The sequence below is a fragment of the Scyliorhinus canicula genome, chromosome 2, assembly GCF_902713615.1.
Source record: "Scyliorhinus canicula chromosome 2, sScyCan1.1, whole genome shotgun sequence".
NCBI lineage: Eukaryota > Metazoa > Chordata > Chondrichthyes > Carcharhiniformes > Scyliorhinidae > Scyliorhinus > Scyliorhinus canicula.
This window is the reverse complement of record NC_052147.1, coordinates 49,391,431-49,411,627: the sequence shown is the minus strand read 5'-3', so window position 1 is coordinate 49,411,627 and position 20,197 is coordinate 49,391,431. Positions and strand designations below refer to the sequence as shown.

Genomic DNA, 20,197 nt, shown 5'->3' with positions numbered 1-20,197 from the left:
GGTGCGCAGGAAGCCCAGCAAACCACGTCCATATGTTCTGGGCATGTCCAGCTCTTAAAGGATTCTGGCAGGGATTCACTAAGGTAATGTCCAAGATCCTAGACACGTGGGTGGTGCCGAGTCCCGAGATAGCGATCTTTGGTGTGTCAGAGCGAAAGAGGCCAACCTATTGGCCTTTGCCTCCCTGGTAGCCTGGAGATGGATCCTTTTAATGTGGAGGGACTCGAAGCCCCGAGTGTCGATACCTGGGTTAGTGACATGGCTGGGTTTCTCAGGCTTGAGAAAATAAATGTTTGGCTTGACAGGGTCCACGACGGGATTCTCTCGGAGGTGGCAGCCATTGCTCGACTTTCTAGGGGAGCAGTAAAATGTCAGCAGCAGCAGCAAGTCGGGGGGGGGGGGGGGGGGGGGGGGAGAGAGGGGGGGTGTTGTGAATTCTTGTTGTTTTTTCTTTATATGATGTTAACATTCACCTTGTTTTGTTAAATGTTGTCAATGGTTATGCAAAAATTATGTTTTGATAAAAATGTAATATTGAGTAGAAACTAATCTCTAAGAAACCTTGCTGGTGGTAATGTTGATTGTACAATATAGTTGGCTGGACAACTGGTTCATGATGCCGAATTAGGCCAACAATGTGGGTTTAATTCCTGTACCGGCTGAGGTTATTCATGAAGGCCCTGCTTTCTCACCCTTGTCCCTTGTCTGAGGCGTGGTGATCCTCAGGTTAAACCACCACCAGTCAGTTCTGCCCCTCAAAGGGGAAAGCAGCCTATGGTCATCTGGGACAATGGCGAATTTACTTTATTTACAACATATCCACAGGCAGACAGGTAAGTGGCTTTTTAGAATTGCAATTCATTTAAGCTTTCAAGCAAGGTAATGAATCATCAAAAGATGAAATACAAATGCAGGAAGTACAACAACAAAACACAGAAAACTTGCTGACATGGCATGAATTTTTCAGATTGCGTGAATTTTTCAGATGGTGGGATTTCGTTTCTCGCCATCCGAAGAGTCTGCAGGGAACACATCTCTGCCGATTTTGAATGCTCCGCAGCTTTTCCCACTCCAGTCAGCATTCTGTGGCTGCAGGTGGGCCTTCCACTCCCTCGCTCAGAAATCGCATATTAGAGAATTTCTGGACAATCTGATTGGCTAGCATCTCTCCAGTCCCTGCAGCGACAAGAGCTGCAATAGATTGAAGAGGAATAGCTTCAACGTGCCTGAGCCTAACCCCTTAAACCACAGAATCGAGTCAATTTAAGGAATCCCAGGGTGGAGAGGGTAGGGAACACCAGGGGGTGGGCGGGGGTTGGGTTGGGGTGTCAGGGGAACGGCTGAGGAGGGGAAGGTGGTCTAGTGGTCACTGGACCTCAAGCCCACAGTCAGAAGGATGCTTCTAATGAAGGCGCCTCTCCCCTCACTTCCTGCCCAAGGTCTAGTGCTGATCTTTTTCGGGCTTGCCCGACGCCAGGGAAATCCTCCTGCCAGCCAGCCTAAAGATTGATGCTGGACAGGAAGCAGTCAGGGCCTCAGTTTGGACAAGAGTGGGTTGCCGGTCCAAGGCCTTGCCAACCCCAGCGTAAAACCGTCCCTTCAATTTCATGCCATCTACAATCCCGCCAGTGGAGTAATGTGAAGTTTTGGCCTATATTTCCAGCTAAGCGACACTAGATAATGAAATCCTGTTCAGCTTGCCATCATAGATGTGTCCCAGTCTTGCACTGTTCACTGAAAAGTGGACAGAAGGGTTAACAAGATGAATGGTGGTTTATTACACCTCGGATGACTATGTGGAGTTTGCACATTCTCCCCGTGACTGCCTGGGTTTCCTCCAGGTAGGTACTCTGGTTTACTCCAATAGTCCAAAGATGTGCAGGTTAGGTGGATTGGCCATGCTGAATTGCCCCTTAAGTGCCCAAAGGATTAGGTCGGTTATGGGGTTACTTACGGAGATAGGGCGAGGGATTGGGCCTAGGAAGGGTGCTCTTTTCAGAGGGTTGGTGCAGACCCAATGGGCTAAATGACCTCCTTCTGCACTGTAGGGATTCCATGAAAGCAAAAAGGTGGAGATTAATGATTGGTTAAATTTGATGAAAATAAAGGAAATAAATCCTCCACAACAGTGTGAAGTGAGAGCAATGGTGATCACTTCCAGCAGGCGATCTAAAAAATAGGTCTTAATTCAAAACCTCTAGCCCCAGCTCCAAATGACACCAGCCATCCATGTGTTGTGACTCCTTTGCATTGTCCAATGCAGACCATCCTTCTGTGCTCCTCATCCAAATTACTCGGTTTTGGCAATTTTACAAATCGATCAAAATATGATCGCCATTGCATTTAAATCAATCTTGCATTATATCTAGTTTTTGAAAAAGAGTTAATCTTGTAGTAGGCTAAAGTTAATCGTTTAACATTATTGAGCTTTGAGATTTGATGATACGATTGCTGCAGAATGCAAATCTGTCATTTTTCTTGACACGGGAACATTGAAAGCTGAAAAACAGAAACGCAATCAGATGAATCCCAAGTTCTTGAGGTTATAAAAAATCAATAAAAACTTCAGAAAAGTACTAGACAGCTGGAAATCTTCAGTTACGATAACGAAAGCACAAAAATCTGCTTCTTATCACACTAAGTTAGTTTGGGGGGAAAAGGGTCTGTGTTTCGCACCACACTAAATCATATGTCATGCTCACTGATCTTATTGAAGGATTCAGCATAGCTAGCCAGCAATGGAAATCATCAGTTCAATGAGAGCACTCTAATACTGCGCTGTGCAATACTTGAATTCATTAAGGACAGTGACCAGATAGTACTGTGCACCCCAAACCTCAGCTACATCAAGTGGTACTTCCATTTTCGACAATGGTCTGAATCCTAGATATCACTGCATTAATTCTAGCAAGCATAGCGTTAACATTATGACGATCAGAATAATGCACTTTCCATGCAACATTCACTTTGCTTCAAGTTATCAAATCTCAAACCAGATTTTCTTTTAAATCTTTTCAATGATAAGGATGCTTCTGTGGCTGAATAATTTGCTGATGGGTTAATTGTTTTTTGAGATGTTGAGTACCCATGTGTATTCGGTTGTACTGGAGTTCGGCAAGAGTCTGTCTAAATCCTCCAATTCATTCAGGATAAGTTACTTTTTAATCTATGAGCCTATGTGCAAATTCTTACAGAATACTGCGAGGCCTTATAGAATACTGCGAAGCCTAGATAGAGTGAACCTGGAATGGAAGTTTCCACCAGTGGGACAAACTAGAACCCGAGGGCACAGCCTCAGACTGAAGGGACAATCCTTTAAAACAGAGAGGAGGAGGAATTCCTTCAGCCAGGAAGTGGTGAATCTATGGAACTCTGCCGCAGAAGGCTGTGGAGGCCAAGTCACTGAATGTCTTTAAGACAAAGATAGATAGGTTCTTGATTAATAAGGGGATCAGAGATTATGGGGAGAATGGGGCTGAGAAACATATCAGCCATGATGGAATAGCGGAGCAGACTCAATGGGCTGAATAGCCTAATTCTGCTCCTATGTTTTATGGTCTTATACTGGTTATTGGATAAGGGAATTTCACATATAAAGTGGATAGATCGGAGAAATTGCGGCTGTTCTCCCAGTAGAAGATTGAGAGGAGATTTGATAGCTGATGTTCAAAATCATGAACGGGTCTGGACCGGGTAGATCGGGAGAAACTGCCTGTTGGGAATGGATTAGGAATCGAAGGACATGGTCTTAAAGTGATTAGGAAAATGAGCAACATGAGAAAAATCATTTTTATGAAGCTGAAGGCTAGAATCTGGAATTCGCTGTCTGAAAGTGTGGTGAATGCAGATTCAATCAAGGCCGTCAAACTAGAATTGGAAAATTATCTGTTGGGAAAAGACTTTGCAGGGTTATGGGGTAAAGGCGCAAGTGTCAGACTAGGCAAGTTGTTCTTGCCAAGAGAGCAGAGATATGACGGCCTCATTCTGTGCTTTAACTATTCTATGATTCTATGTCAAGTTTGAGTATGCACTAAGATTAAAATTAAGTTATCCTGAACTAACTCAAAGAATCTATCAGACTCCTGCCAAACTCCAGGAGAATTCAGTATAACGGACCTGAAATAGGCAGGGATTCCAGTTTGCTGTGTTCCCACCAAATCTGAAGTTCCTGGTCAGCCTTTTAAGCGACAGAACCACCTCCTTTCTCTTGCAAAGCCAATAATGCCAGATGGGTGTCAAGGGGTTGGAACATACACAACCAAGAGTCTTGTCTCTCTATCTCTGCAGAGCTAAAGAAGCGGTATGGACTTGTCTTCAGAAGAGAACATGTAGGTCATAATCAGAAGTGTCTAGCTGAAGGTAGCAACTTGGAATTGAAGAACAGCTTCAACCAGGCTTGCCAACTGGTGGCCTACGGACCAGATTTCAGCCTCCAACCCCTTTGGATTTGGCCCTCCAAACTCGTTGGATTGACAACTGACTTAGATTTGAAAAATGTTTTAAAGCTGCTCATCCAATCAGAGACTGGTTCCTCCCTACATTTGCTGCTGCTAGGCACATTTGGGAATATGTGGGGGGAGTGGGATCAAGGGCAAGAGTTGGACCGGGGCTGGAACGAGTCATGTGGAGCTTCAGTGAGTGCAGGGCTATGCGTGTAGAGCTATCCCAAGGCGAGAGTGGGACCTTGGTAAGAGTGGGGCTGGGGTGAGAGGCCACTGGCTGGAGCAAGAGCAAGGCCCGGAGGAAAACGGGGCCGGGGGGGGGGGGGGGGGCAGAGCCAGGCTTGGGTAGCTGATGCAAGAACGGAGCCTGGGGCCGTGAGTGTGTGAGTGAACATGTGTGAGTGAGTGAGTGAACATGAAAAATGAAATTCGCTTATTGTCACGAGTAGGCTTCAATGAAGTTACTGTGAAAAGCCCCTAGTCGCCACATTCCGGCGCCTGCCCGGGGAGGCTGGTACGGGAATCGAACCGTGCTGCTGGCCTGCTTGGTCTGCTTTAAAAGCCAACGATCTAGCCCAGTGAGCTAAACCAGCCCCATAACATGTGTGAGTGAGAGACTCAACAGGGTGCATAAGTCTGGCTTACTCCCAGCCTCAGTTTGCACATTCACTGTCCAACATCAACATGCACACTCACCCACTCTCACAGTGGGTGTGGGGAGGGTGATTGTGCACCAAGACTGGGAATAAGACAGACACACAAACATTCACCCTCTCAGACTTGAATGATCACCTTTACTTATTACTCATTTCTAAAAATTACCAATTTATTACTTTGACATTGTGTTTTTGCTCAGCAAGTCATTGCTTTTCATACCTCAAGACTTTTTTAAAATTGAAATTCATGTTCAATGTTGAGGCAAACCTTATCTTTTCAAAATTTGCTCATTGGCCCCTCTCAAAAAGGTTGGAAAGACCTGTGTTAGACATTTTTTAAAAATTGCATTTAAATACAAGACTGAATGGAGCATTTTGGGGTCTTCGACACGGCAGTATTAAGTATCTGCCTCATGGTGGGGCAAATCCTGGAGATGCATCCATAGAGGTAGCTACTATCTCAGCAGATGAATTGGTATCCTGGAACTCTGCAAACTCTGGGACGTTTATACGCTGGAGAATGTGATCCTGATGTAATCATGGGGATAACAATCCACTGACTTTCAGAACCAGAATAGTTGCTTTGAAAGCATAGCAGCTGGAAGAACAGGTAGAACAGATGACAAATTGAACAGCATGATGAGCCATCAATTGCACGAGAGACAAGTTGTTATACAAAAGTTAGGCTTTAATAAGCTAGAACTTAGCCCTGCGGTTGACTACAATAAAATGGACGACCACCGGGCGTTCCGACTATTTATACCTCGGTATGGAGGCGTGGTTAACTCAGCCTCTCGACCAATCGGAGAGCCGTCACATGACTGGTCTCAACCAATCAGTCGAGAGGCACATGACCGACCAGGGCCAATGGTAAGCCGGTGTTCTGCACCAATGACAGACAGCTATGCAAATCATACCACCACATTCACCCCTTGCGGAGAAAGAAGCCGGTGGGGGGGGAGTATCAACGAGAGCTGGGGGCGGTGGGGCGGTGGGGGGGGGAGAGAACTGGTGGTATGAGTAGCAGCCGGGAGAACAAAACTTTTCTTTCCTTTTCTTTAATTACATTTTTGGCTTCCCACTGGCCCAGACAATTAGCAATAGTACACAAAGTCCTAACAAAGTCCATGGAGCTGTTGAAATTTAGATCAATTCGATCAGTCTTTTCGTGGCCCGTGACGTTCTGGCAGACTGCCGCAGTGGAGTAGGTGACGTCGGTTCAGCCGATGGTGGTGGTTCAGGTACCGCGGGACAGGGCATCAGGAGGCTCATTGAGCTTCCCAGGACGATACACGATCTCATAGTTGTACGTGGACAACTCGATCCGCCACCGTAAGATCTTGTCATTCTTAATCTTGCCCCTTTGTGCATTATCAAACATGAAGGCTACTGATCGTTGGTCTGTGAGGAGGGTAAACCTCCTGCCGGCCAAATAGTGCCGCCAATGTCGCACCGGTTCGACTATGGCCTGGGCTTCCTTTTCCACAGAGGGGTGGCGGAGTTCGGAAGCCTGGAGGGTTCGTGAGAAGAAGGCCACGGGTCTGCCCGCTTGGTTCAGGGTGGCCGCCAGAGCTACTTCTGATGCGTCGCTCTCGACCTGGAAGGGGAGGGACTCGTCGATGGCGCGCATCGTGGCTTTTGCGATGTCCGCTTTGATGCAGCTAAAGGCCTGGCAGGCCTCTGTCGACGGCGGGAAGGTCGTGGTTTGAATGAGGGGACAGGCCTTGTCAGTGTAGTTGGGAACCCATTGGGCGTAGTAAGCGAAGAAACCCAGGAGAGGGAGTTCCATCAGGGGGCGCATGCGTTCGGGGTCGGGGCCTATCACTCCGTTACGCACTACATAGCCGAGGATGGCTAGATGGTTGGTGCTAAACACGCACTCATCCTTATTGTATGTGAGGTTAAGGAGTTTTGCGGTTTGGAGGAATTTCTGGAGGTTGGTGTCATGGTCCTGCTGATCGTGGCCGCAGATGGTGACATTATCGAGATACGGGAAGGTAGCCCGTAATCCGTACTTGTCGACCATTCGGTCCATCTCCCGTTGGAAGACCGAGACCCCATATGTGACACCAAATGGAACCCTAAGGAAGTGGTAGAGGCGCCCATCTGCCTCAAACGCGGTGTATTTGCGGTCACCCGCGCGGAGGGGGAGCTGGTGATAAGCGGACTTAAGGTCCACAGTGGAGAAGACCTTGTATTTTGCGATATTGTTTACCATGGCGGAAACACGGGGGAGAGGATACGCGTCCAGTTGCGTAAACCGGTTGATGGTCTGGCTATAGTCGATGACCATCCGGTTTTTCTCCCCCGTCCGGACCACCAGCACTTCGGCTCGCCCGGGACTGTTGCTGGCCTCGATGACCCGTTCCGTCAGCAACGTCTGGACCTCGGACCTGATGAAGGACCGGTCCTGGGCGCTGTACCGTCTGCTCCGTCTCGCGACGGGTTTGCAATCGGGGGTGAGATTAGCAAACAAGGAGGGGGGTCCACTTTGAGGGATGCGAGGCTGCAGACAGTGTGAGGGGGTATAGGGCCGCCGAATTGGAAGGTCAAGCTCTGCAGGTTGCACTGGAAGTCCAGTCCTAGGAGTGCCGGTGCGCAAAGGTCAGGGAGGACAAGGAATTTATAATTTTTTAAAACCTTCCTTTGGACCGTGAGGTCCGCGATGCAGCACCCGGTAATGCGGATGGAGTGCGAACCTGAGGCTAACCCGATTTTGTGTTTTACAGGATGGACAGGGAGCAGGTGGCAGGGTGAACAAAGCTTTCCGTGCTCCCGGAGTCCAGCAGGCAGCCCGTCTCGTGGCCGTTGAGGTAAATGAGCGTTGTCGTTTTGGCGAGCGTGCGTGGACGTGACTGGTCGAGCTGAATGGCAGCGAGCCGTGGAGAAAATCCGTATTCGTCGTCGTCATCCGAGTAGATGCTGGAAGAACCTTGCGTGCCAGTCCCGGAAGGTGGTGCCCAGGATCCGCATGTGGAGTCGGGATCCCAAGATGGCGGTGCCCAGGACCCGCACGTGGAGTCGGGGCCCCAAGATGGCGGCGCCCAGGGCCCGCACATGGAGTCGGCGCCCTAAGATGGCGGCGCCCGTGGGGCCCTCGTGGTTGCTGGGGGCGGGATTAGCGGTGCCGGCGGGCCGATTGGGGTGGCTGGGAGCGGGGACAGAGAGGCGCGCAGGCCGGGGGGCGGCGAGTGGAGAGTAGCGCGCTGCGCTGGAGGGGCCCGGAGGAGAGAGAGGCGCGCAGGCCAGGCGCAGGGGCCCGGGGGCGGGGGGAAGAGTTGTGCGGCATCCAGGAGGGGACCGGGAGGGCCCGGAGGAGAGAGAGAGGCGCGCAGGCCGGCCGCAGGGGCCCCGGGGGAAGAGTGTTGCGCGGCGTCCAGGAGGGGCCAGCAAGGGCCCGTAGGTGGGGATCCCTGGTCGCTGTGCGGAACCGCAGCGACCGTTTTGGCCTGGCAGACAGTGGAGAAGTGGCCCTTCTTCCCGCAGTTCTTACAGAGGGCGGAGCGGACTGGGCAGCGCGGGCGAGGGTGTTTCGCGAACCCGCAAAAGTAGCAGCGGGGCCCCGTGGACTTGTCGGGGCGTCCCGCGGCGCAGGCCTGAGGTAGGTCGGGAGCGGCGGGGAAGCGTGCCAGGAGGCCCAGGATGGTGCAGTGCGGCTGGGGACATAGGCGCGGGCGTTTAGATCGGCGACCTCCAGGGAGGTGGAGAGAGTCCGTGCCTCAGTTAAGCGGATAGCGGCAGACTGCATCCCAGCCATGTAAGCGTCTCTGATCAGCAGTTCCATGTGCTCCGTAGCTGAAACTGCGAGGCAGGAGCAGTTCCTCCCCAGGATGGCGAGGGCCTGGTAAAATTGGTCTAATGACTCACCGGGAAGCTGATGTCTGGTGGCCAGCAGATGTCGGGCGAATACTCTGTTGACTGGTTTAAGGAATTGTCCATTCAGCTTTAGCATGGCGGCATCGTAATCTTTCTCCTCCTTGATTATCGCGTAGGCTGCTATACCCACGCTTGAGTGGAGGATGTGAAGCTTCTGTGCCATGGTGGGGGGGGACATGCCAGCCAATGTTGAAAAAGTTCTGCAGAGTTCGGAGTTTGCGGGCCGATGCGGAGGCATTCGGGCTTGATCTGGAACTCCATCTTCAAAAATCTAGCTTATTAAATTGATGAGCCATCAATTGCACGAGAGACGAGTTGCTATTCAAAAGTTAGGCTTTAATAAGCTAGAACTTAGCCCTGCGGTTGACTACAATAAAATGGACGACTGCCGGGCGTTCCGACTATTTATACCTCGGTATGGAGGCGTGGTTAACTCAGCCTCTCGACCAATCGGAGAGCCGTCACATGACTGGTCTCAACCAATCGGTCGAGAGGCACATGACCGACCAGGGCCAATGGTAAGCCGGTGTTCTGCACCAATGGCAGACAGCTATGCAAATCATACCACCACACAGCACAACAAGCTTATTATAGCATATTGCCACATGTATGCAGCAGTGGGTACTGGGTAAAATCAGAGGGCCCACATTTTGAGGTGAGTGGGAAAGTCACAGTCCTTGCCACTGACCTCGAGGCAAGCTTTCCACAAATATCACCTTTCCCGACATTAATCTAATCCCAGTGCCTGCTATAGGGGATCTCTGGCAAGCAGTCCCAGTGATGTCAGCAAGTGGGCTAAGCAGTCAATTAAATTGAAGAATTCTCAGCAACGACAAGCAAAATGCATTGATTATCTTTCACTTTTTCATTACTTTTACAGAGGGCTTTTATGAGTCAACCATCTTGCAGTGTGTCTGGAGTCACATGCAGAGCCACACAGACACGGGGAGAACGTGAAAACTCCACACAGGCAGTGAGCCGGGGCCAGGATCGCACCCGGGTCCTCTGCACCGTGAGGCAGCAATTCACACATGCAGACCACACCAGGTAAGGATGGCAGATTTCCTACCCGAAAGGATATTAGATGAGTTTTTGAGACAATCGATGATAGTTTCTTGGACTGGCTTTAAATTCCAGTTTAATAATTGATTGAAGTTTATTCATTAAACTTAAATTCCGCTAGCTGCCAAGGCGGGATTTGATCCCAGGACTCCAGATCATTCTTTTGGGCCTCGAAGTTACCAGTGATATTACCACTTCACCACCATCACCCCTTACCAGGAGAAACGGATCCGCCCTATATACTTTTGGTGCAGGCAATGTCACAAGATAATCACAAGCGAGGAAGCCCAATCTCTCTCTTCACGTGAAAGAATTTTCATGATGTCCCCATAAGCCTTTATATTTTGCTTCTGCCTTTAACGTAGGCCCCAATTATACCATAGTTTTACAAATGAATTTGAATGCAGTTCCTCCCTTCGGCCTATGAAGAACATGATGATGGGCACTGTTAAGCTAATTCTTCAACAGGGTTGGGTCATACTTGGTATTCGGAAAGCACCATGCTCATCAGGTTTTGCCTGACCTGCAACACGTAGCACACATCCAGAAACCAACACTAACAATTCAGAACATGCTCCTCCTTTCTCTGGAATGGTCGCACCTGAATGACATCAAAGCTGTTGCTAATTACCAAAATAGAAACTGGGCTAAAGTCAACCAGGAAGCATTCAGAACTCTGATGCATCAGATTACAGGGAGTAGGAAATTAATATTCACATTTATTTTTTTTTTTATTTTTTTTTTATAAATTTAGACTACCCAATTATTTTTTTCAATTAAGGGGCAATTTAGCGTGGCCAATCCACCTACTCTGCACATTTTTGGGTTGTGGGGGCGAAACCCGCGCAGACACGGGGAGAATGTGCAAACTCCACACGGACAGTGACCCAGAACCGGGATCGAACCTGGGACCTCAGCGCCGTGAGGCGGTTGTGCTAACCACTAGGCCACCGTGCTGCCCCATATTCACATTTATAAACCAAGAACTCATCCTTGGTCTAGGTAAATCTACATGGCTTAGCGTCACGTTGGTGGCAATCAATCCCCAGCCTTGATTTTGCTTCTCCTGAAACTTTCTCTCGCAAATTTTGGATCCATTTTGAATAGAATTACTTACAAGCAAAGTGGTTCATTGTATGTTCTTAAACCAATGCTAAGTTTAATGTTTTGTGAGTTTTTAGTTTACCAACCTGGTTTTAACGAAAAAGAACATAGGAGCAGGTAGACCATTCCGCCCATTGAGCCTACTCCACCACTCAATAAGATCATGGTTTACTACCCAAGGTAAGAGTGCATGGAGTAGGATGTAACCTTTTAGCATGGATAAAGGATTGGTGAGATAACAGAAAGCAGGGCAGCACGGTGCCGCAGTGGTTAGCACTGTTGCCTCATGGTGTTGAGGACCCGGGTTCCATCCTGGCCCCGGGTCACTGCATGTGTGGAGTTTTCACGTTCTCCCCGTGTCTGTATGGCTCTCACCCTCACAACCGAAAGATGTGCAGGGTAGATGGATTGGCCACGCTAAGTTGCCCCTTAATTGGTAATTTTTTAAAAAAGATAACAAAGTAGGGAAAAATTGACCTTTTTGGGTTGGCAAGCAGTAACTGATGGAGTGCCTTAGAGATTAGTGCTGGGACCTCAACTATTTACAATCTATGTCAATGACCTAGATGAAAAGACCAAGGGTGCATTTAACGGTCACGTTGTGCCCAACTTGATGTCTGGACGAGGCCTTTGAATCTCGAGAGAAGCCTCTCGCGAGATTTGTGACACTTGAAACACCTCGCTTTCACTGGGCATGATCTAGATCAGAAGCTCATTTAAATATGTGTTTGCGGGATTTTCCTGACATCCCCTAACATATGTGCCGGGAACCCTCGCCAGCGCGCCGTTTAGTACTGGTTTCCACAAACGTGGACCAGTTGTAATGGCACCTGGGTGGGGTGGGGGGATGCTCGTGGGTCATTAGAGATCTCTGGGTAGCTGAGGCAGGGCAGTGTGGCACCCTGGAAGTCCCTCTGGCAGCTGGGCACTTTGGCACTGCCAATCTGTCACTGCCAGGGTGCCTGGGTAGCACTGCCAGGCTGGTAGGGGCACTGCCAAGATGGCAGTGCCATGGTGTTGTCTGCCAGGCTGACACTGCCAGGGATCGGACCCGGGGGACCTTACCATGTGGAGGGGAGGTGAAGGGGGTATTCCCGGGGCCTCCCCGAGATTTATGGGGGGGGGGGGGGGAGAAGAGTCGAAAACAGGAGAGGGTGCTGACGGGGGAGATCAAGACAGTCAGGCAAAATGGAACCCAACCTGCAAGGAGCCCTTGCAGCCGCTGGAAACGCCCTGCGAAACGCGCCCAGTTAATTTTCCTGTTAAATCGCGCCACGAATGTATGATAGCTAAATTTGCTGAAAACACCAAGACAGTTAGGAAAGTAAGTTATCAGAGGAGGTAGAGAGTCCGCAAAGGAATATAGTTGGGTTAAGTGAGGAGGCAAAAATTTGTCAGATGGAGTATAATTTTGAAAAATGTGAACTTGTCCACTTTGGCAGGAAAATAGAAAAGCAGTAAACTATTTAAATGGAGTGTGATTGTAGAACTCAGTGATACAGAGCGATTTGGGTGTCCTGGCACATTAATCACAAAGTTAGTGATGAGACCATCAACTCACAAGACACGTCATTGGAAGTAAACCGTGGTCTTAATAGTCTTACAACTGAGCCTGCCTGCGACGAGATGAACTAAGAGCAGGCTTACGACTGCAGTGCTTTATACTTCCGGTTGGTGGGAGGAGCCATGGGTGGAGCCCAGTACAAACTCCTCATCTCCCCATATGGGCAGAGCCGCACAACGGCTCATATACAGAGCGCACGAGGACACAATACATGTAATACAACACAGTGTGAATTACTAGTTATATAATTCACCACATTCACGCCCTGTAAAAACTCAAGACCGGCGGGGGTGATGGGTCTACAAATTGAGTCGGTCAGGCGGCCGAGTCGTCCTTTGGGATCGGCGGAGCACCGGGGTTGCAGCCTCTTCGGGTGGCTGGGTGGGGTCCGTCGGCGAGGGTACGATGGTGGACTCCGGGGGTGATTCGGTCCGAGCTTCGTACCTGACTGGTGCGACGGGGAGCGCAGGAAACTTATAGGCGCGTGGGCGCGGAGCATGGGCAGTGAACCGATAGGTGCGAGGGCGCGGAGGGTTGGGTGGGGTGTAGCGTGGGGGGTACCTCGGCAGTAGTGGTGGTAGAGTTGGATCCTGCAGGCGCCAGGTCCCGGAGGGAAACAGTGTCCTGACGGCCGTCAGGGTATTCGATGGAAGCGTATTGGGGGTTCGAGTGGAGTAGGAGCACTCTTTCTACAAGTGGATCAGTTTTGTGTGCCTGGACATGCTTCCGGAGGAGAACCGGGCCCGGTGTCTTCAATCAAGCTAGGAGCGAAACCCCCGTGGTAGTGCCCCTAGAAAAAACAAATAGCCGCTCGTGAGGGGTCTGGTTGGTGGCGGTGCATAGGAGGGATCTAATAGCATGGAGCGCGTCAGGGAGGACCTCCTGCCAATGGGAGGTCATGAGATTCCTGGACCGGAGGGTCAGTAGGACGGTCTTCCAGACCGTCGCGTTCTCCCTCTCCACCTGCCCGTTCCCCCTGGGGTTATAGCTGGTAGTCCTGCTCGAGGCGATGTCTTTGTCGAGCAGGTACTGACACAGCTCGTCGCTCATAAAGGACGAACCCCTGTCGCTGTGTACGTAGCTGGGGAAACCGAACAGGGTGAAGATACTGTGCAGGGCTCTGATGACTGTGTGGGAGGTCATATCGTGGCATGGGATGGCAAACGGGAAGCGGGAGAACTCATCGATGAAAGGCAGATTTCGGGCTTTGATGTAGTGGGCGAGCCGGGTGACCCCCGGGTGGCAGAGGCTTTCAGGCGGTCACCTTGTGCGCTGGCGCATGTGCCGTGGGACAGGGCATCTGGGGGCTCATTGAGCTTCCCCGGTCGATACATAATATCGTATTTGTAGGTGGAGAGTTCGATTCTCCACCGCAGGATTTTATCATTTTTAATTTTGCCCCTTTGTGAGTTGTCAAACATGAAGGCAACCGATCTTTGGTCGGTGATGAGGGTGAACCTTCTACCTGCGAGGTAGTGCCTCCAGTGTCGTATAGCTTCCACGATGGCTTGTGCTTCCTTTTCGACGGAGGAGTGTCGAAGTTCCGAAGCGGAGACGGTTCGGGAGAAAAAGGCGACTGGTCTCCCTGCCTGATTCAGAGTGGGTGCGAGAGCGACCGCTGAGGCGTTTATACTTCCAGTTAGTGGGAGGAGCCATGGGCAGAGCCATGGGCGGAGCCCAGTACAAACTCCTCATCTCCCCCTATGGGCAGAGCCGCGCAACGGCTCGTATACAGAGCCCACGAGGACACAATACATGTAATACAACACAGTGTGAATTACTAGGTTTATAATGCACCACAGTTAGTATATACTGGAACAAGTGATTATGGTGGCAAATGGAAGTTGGCTTTTATTGCAAAGAGGAATGGACTATTAAAGGAGGGCAGTTGTAAAGAGCCTCAGTGAGAGAGTGTGAGCCGATTTTGCAATCGCGATTGGGCGAACAATCCCTTTTTACGATGGAAGCGGGGGCGGCGCATGTGTTGGTAGGTGACGTCCCCTCCAAAACGGCAACATCGAAGAGAGTGTCGCACGCCGTTGGGGCGGCCTCAGGACGTCACCAGAAGGCTCTTCCCCCGATGCTCTGCCCCTGATGGGCCGAGTTCCCGATCATGTGGTTGACGTGTGGTCTCAGCAGTCGCGAATCTGGGGGGGACTGGTGGGGGGTGGACAGGGGGACACTATCTGGCAGGTCGGGTCCACGCATGGTCGTAGCCATGTTGTACATCGCGACTGTTGCAGGTCGTCGTCGTGCGCATACGCGGTCACGGACCCAGCAATTCTCCGGCTGTGTTTGAGGCACAGCTGCTAGCCCCTCACCAGTCGGAGGATCGGTGCTAGGGTGGCGCCGATATTTTTGACGTAAAACGCCACGGATCCTCCGGACAAAGCCTGGGAATCGGAGAATCCCGTCCCACATCTGGAATTCTGCGTCCAATTTTGGTCTCCTTACTTGGGGGGGGAAAAAATATATAATTGCTTTAGAAAAGGTTCACTCAACTCATTCCTGAGATGAAGGGGTTATCTTATGAAGAAAGGTTGAACAGTTTGGGCCTATGCCCATTGGAGTTTAGAAGAATGAGAGGTGGCCTGATTGAAACACATAAGATCATGAGGGGACTTGGTAGGGTGGATGCCAGGAGGTTGTTTACGTTTGTTGGGGGGGAACAACAAGGAGTAGGGGGACACAGTTTAATGAAAATGGGTTTGATTCTCCGTTAGCCGACGCCAAATTCGGGGCGTGCGATTGGGCAGAGAATAGCTTCCAACGCCAAAATCGTGACAGGCACCTGTTTTTCGCCAAATCGCGATGCTTCGTCACCTCGGAAACGGCGTCAATGCGATGCACGACATGCATATTTTAAACACCGTGGCCCTCCTATGATTCTCCACCTCCGATGGGCCGAGTTCCCCACGTGTGCTCTCAAAAACCGTGAACCTGGCATGGTGGCTGCGGAGAGAGGGCGTATGGATAGTATCCAGCACCACCGTACTTCGCCAACAGTTGTGCCGCTGGCTGGGGGGCTTCTGCCAGGGGGAGTAGTGGGGGGTGGTGGCCAGGAGGTGGTCTGTGGGGTCGGGGTGGGGCGGGTACGCAACACCATTACCGCAGCCGGCAAGGCAGTCATATGGCTGCGCATGCCACTGGCAGCCCGCTTTAAACCTGGTGCCCTGGGTCATACGGGTGACCCCCCTGGGTGCACTCTGGCCCCAGCCGACCCATCAGCTGTATGGGCGCTCCAGCACAACCTGTCTGCATCTTTTTGGCTTTGATAAGTGTGTGTGTTGGGGGGGGAGAGGGGAAGTGTATGTTTCTGCGCGGCTGCAGACTGTCAGCCCTGTGAGTGTCGATCACGGACCCGGCGAATCCCGCACCATTTTTCATGGGTGTTCCTCACGGCACTGGTGCTAGCCCCCCACTGGTAGCGGAATTGGTACAGGTGCGGCACTGATCTTCCTTGTCGTAGAAATCCCCGGATTCTCCGCTGGCGTCAACGCAGAAACGGAAAATCCAGCCCAAAGTCACTTTTAAGATAGAGATGCGGAGAGCTTATTTCTCTCAGAGGGTTGTCGCTGTGTGGAATTCTCTTCCCCAGAATGCAGTGGAGGCTGGGTCATTGGGCATGGTGGCACAGCGGTTAGCACTGCTGCCTCACAGTGCCAGGGATATGGGTTTAATTCCGGCCTCGGGTGACTATCTGTGTGGAGTTTGCATGGTGTCCTCATGACTGCGTGGGTTCCCTCCAGGTGCCCAGGTTTCCTCCCACAGTCTAAAGAAGTGCGGGTTAGGTGATTGCCCATGCTAAATTGCCCCTTAATATCCAGGGATGTGCAGGTTAGGTGGGGTTGTGGAGGTTATGGGGATACAGCAGGGGAATGGACCTGGTTGGGTGCTCTTTCCAAGTGTCAGTGTTGACTCATTGGGCCGAATGGTCTCCTTCTGCACTGTAGGAATTCTAAGGTTGAATTTAGTCAAGCCAAAGTTAGATAGATTTTTGTTCGACAAAGGAGTCGAGGGTTAAGTGAGGGCAGACAGGAAAATGAAGATGAGACCACAACTAGATCAGCCATGACCTTACTGAATGACGGATCAGGCTCGAAGGGCTGAATATTCTAGTCCTGCATCTTAGTCCTGTGGTTGGTTTGATCGTGGCCTCAACTGTCCCCCATAACCATTGCAAATCAAAAGTCTAACTCATCCTTGAACATTTCCAAAATCCCAGTTTCCATTGCTCTCTGGTGTAGAGAATTCCAAAGATTGCTGACCCACTGAGGAAAGAAATTCTTCATCGCCGTTTTAAATGGACGACCCTTATTCTGAAACTGTGTGCCCTAGATTCCTCTAATAATCCATCACACGGAATGTATTCTAGATAATAAAGAATGAAGATATAGAGAAACAACTTAGTAAAGATATCTTTCAGATGACACTAAAATAGAGAATAAAAAGAGGTGAATATAGGAGGGAAAAAGTAAACTTTCAACAGGGGAGAACAAAGCAATGAAAATAAACAGGAGAGCAAAGGTCAATATTTTAAAATCTATTATTTAGATCTGGGTTTTTGTTTTGAGGGTTGTTCTGGTTTTGGTCCGATATCACTTACACTTGTTCTATTCTTTGCTGTTTTCCTTTCTATAAAATTCTTTTTCTGTCACATTAAGACATTAAGGCTGCTGAAAGTTGAAAGCTGTCGGCCTAGTGTAGCTAATCACTGAAGTACCCAAATCCTCCCAAAGATGTGACCATGATTCAGGACCTCATCCTGTTGGAATAAAAGTACAAGTACCTACGACTCGCAGATACCCAATGGTCACGGGCATCCGGTGGCAGCCATGGAGTGAGTGGTCACAAACAAAGCAGCTCCGGCTCGAAGGCGTTGGTTTTGGCATTTTATTTTTTTTACCCGTTAGTGGCTTGGTTTTGGCAGAAAAGTGGAGCGAAAAGTGTAAGAGAAGACGTTCTCCTCTGTACTGGCATGTCTGCTGGCTATCAGATCTGGCTGAAGACAGTAAAGGACCTTGCTACTACGAGTTGGAGGAGATCTGTGGCACAGCACCAATTGTGAGAATGGCGGACGGGGAAGGGTTGGCCTCAGTGGGAAAGCCTCAGATGAAGCAATTGATAGGCTTCATCAAGGAAGAATTTTGACAGCAGAGGAAATAGATGCACAGTGACTGGTCGAGGGCGATTGAGGGTGCAGTGGCACCTCTTTAAGGGTCGTTGGATCGGGTGAAAAAGTGCCTCGAAGCACAAGAGGTGCCATGAAGTAGGAAAGGTGGTGTCTGACCAGAGTCACCACATTGTGTCTTTGGAGGCAGACATGGTGATCCTGAGGGATCTATGCAAGTTGCGGTCGAAGGTCGAGGAGCAGGAGAACAGGTCCAGACGACAGAATTTGCGAATTGTGGGTCTGCTGGAGGGTGTGGAGGCAACGGGCGCCACGAAGTATGTTTCCAGGATGCTGGACGTGTTGGTGGAGGAGAAGATGTTGAACTGGGCCCCAGAGGTGGATCGGGCCCATAGGTGCTTGAGGCAGAAGCCGAGAGAAGAGAAACACCTGCGGGCTAAGGGGTTTGAGAGCAGCGGTGATTTTCTTGCAGGAGTCACAAGTCCAAGTGAAGATCAGGTTCGGCTGAGGAAGGGATGGGTGGGGTAAGTATTTCTCTTGGGCTTTGATTCAAAGTCAAGGGGGGAGTAGCCATTTGGATGAGCAAGAAAACGGGGAAGTGCGAGACGGGGGGGGGGGGGGGGGGGGGGGGGGGGGGGGGGCACGTGTACAAGGTGTACTCCAGAACCAATTTTTTGTGGTGAGTCAGGTGGTGCTGATAGGAGCTGGTAGGTGCGGAATATGTGGGAATTGTGATTTCGGACCTCGCGCCGCATTGGCTGGATGTGAGGCTTGGTTCGGAGCAGGTGCAGAGGCCGAGGTGGAGGCTGGAGAGGTGGGGGACGTAGGTCTGTTTCTGAACAGGTTGGAGTTCCCAGAGCTGGAGGAGGGGAAGAGGCGTACGTTGGAGGAGCTGCTAGGTCAGTTGTGGCTTTGGGGGGGTCTGGAGTCGTGTCGGAGTGAGTCGTGAGATCGGGACGCCATTTAAAAATGGTGTCCCAATATCCTCCTGTACTGAGGAGTTCTGGCAAGCGGAGCTCCTCAGTACAGGAAACAGGACTAAGTGCAGCCGCCGCAGGGCATTCCCCACTGACACCCTGTATTGCAACACAGTCCCGTTCGATAGCGTGATATTTCTCGGTGTTGCAAGCACCGGGAAACACCCGGCTAAATCTGCTCGGCACGGGACTCTGTTGCAATTCGGTTAGATCACGCCCAAAGGCTTTGCTGAAATCCATATAAACTACATCGACTGCACTACCCTCAACTGTTGGTTTAACTACAACCACAGGGACTGCAGCAGTTCAAAAAGGCAGCTCACCACCACCTTCTCAAAGGCAATTAGGGATGGGCAATAAATGCTGGCCTACCCAGCGATGTCCACATTCCCTCCCCTTCCTTCCTGGTCTTTGAAAAAGTTTTTTTAAAAAGCGGCCTGCCTACTTCTCCCGACTGCCCGCTCCACATTTTATGGTATGTGCGGATAACATTGAGGTCAACTGGCACATTAAAAAGCCCAATTGACCCTTCATTCATTATTTATTTAAGAATGGTGGGCAGGCTGCTGATTTTCCCATTATGGGAGTGAGCTCGGGCGTGGGTGGGAATGTGGTGGAGTGGACACCTGCCCTATTTTACTTGCCCCCCCACCCCCAGCCCATTGTATGGTGCACTTGTAAAACTCTGTGCCCCCCCGGATGCATAACAGACATATGGGCCCAGAACGGCCCCGTCGCGGCAGGGGGCAGACGGGACATTGCAGTGAGACATTCAAAGCCCCATTGACTTTGGTGGGACTCAAACATAGAACATACAGTGCAGAAGGAGGCCATTTGGCCCATCGAGTCTGCACCGACCCACTCAAACTCTCACTTCCACCCTATCCCAATAACTTCTCCTAAACCTTTTTGTTCACTAAGGGCAATTTAGCATGGCCAATCCACCTAACCTGCACGTCTTTGGACTGTGAGAGGAAACCGGAGCACCCGGAGGAAACCCACGCAGACACGGTGAGAACGGCAGACTCCACAGACAGTGACCCAGCGGGGAATCGAACTGAGACCCTGGTGCTGTGAAGCCACAGTGCTATCCACTTGTGCTACCGTGCTGCCCTCAAAGATCCTGCTTTCTGGGAGGGGCCGTAAAACTTCATCCATGATGTTGTAAAGTAAAAAGCAACACATTTATTGGTTTAAAAGCATGGAGACAAGGATGTTACCAAAACGTACGATTCGGAATTTCAGTTCAATGTGGAATTGTTGTGTGGTTTGTGAACAACCACCGATTTCATGCAACTCTTACCAACCTGTTTTGCTTGAGCGCTGATTGAAGGAATACAACCACCTCTTCATTCCCTGTAGCCGGAGCCTTGAGGCTAAAGGCA

At 50.5% G+C, this 20,197-nt stretch overlaps 1 protein-coding gene across 3 annotated transcripts in view; it reads right to left on the bottom strand.

Annotated features, from left to right (window-relative positions):
- Positions 1-838: 838 nt before the first annotated feature.
- The window catches only part of LOC119953515 (60 kDa lysophospholipase-like), a 161,869-nt gene continuing 142,510 nt past the window's right edge, over positions 839-20,197 (bottom strand). For all 3 annotated transcript variants that reach the window (XM_038777890.1, XM_038777883.1, XM_038777897.1), the window contains exons 14-15: positions 20,120-20,188; positions 839-2,499 (exon numbers count right to left, since the gene is read on the bottom strand). In XM_038777890.1, coding sequence (XP_038633818.1) covers positions 20,162-20,188 — 27 coding nt within the window. In that variant the 3' untranslated portion in view covers positions 839-2,499; positions 20,120-20,161. The remainder of the gene's footprint in view (positions 2,500-20,119; positions 20,189-20,197) is intronic.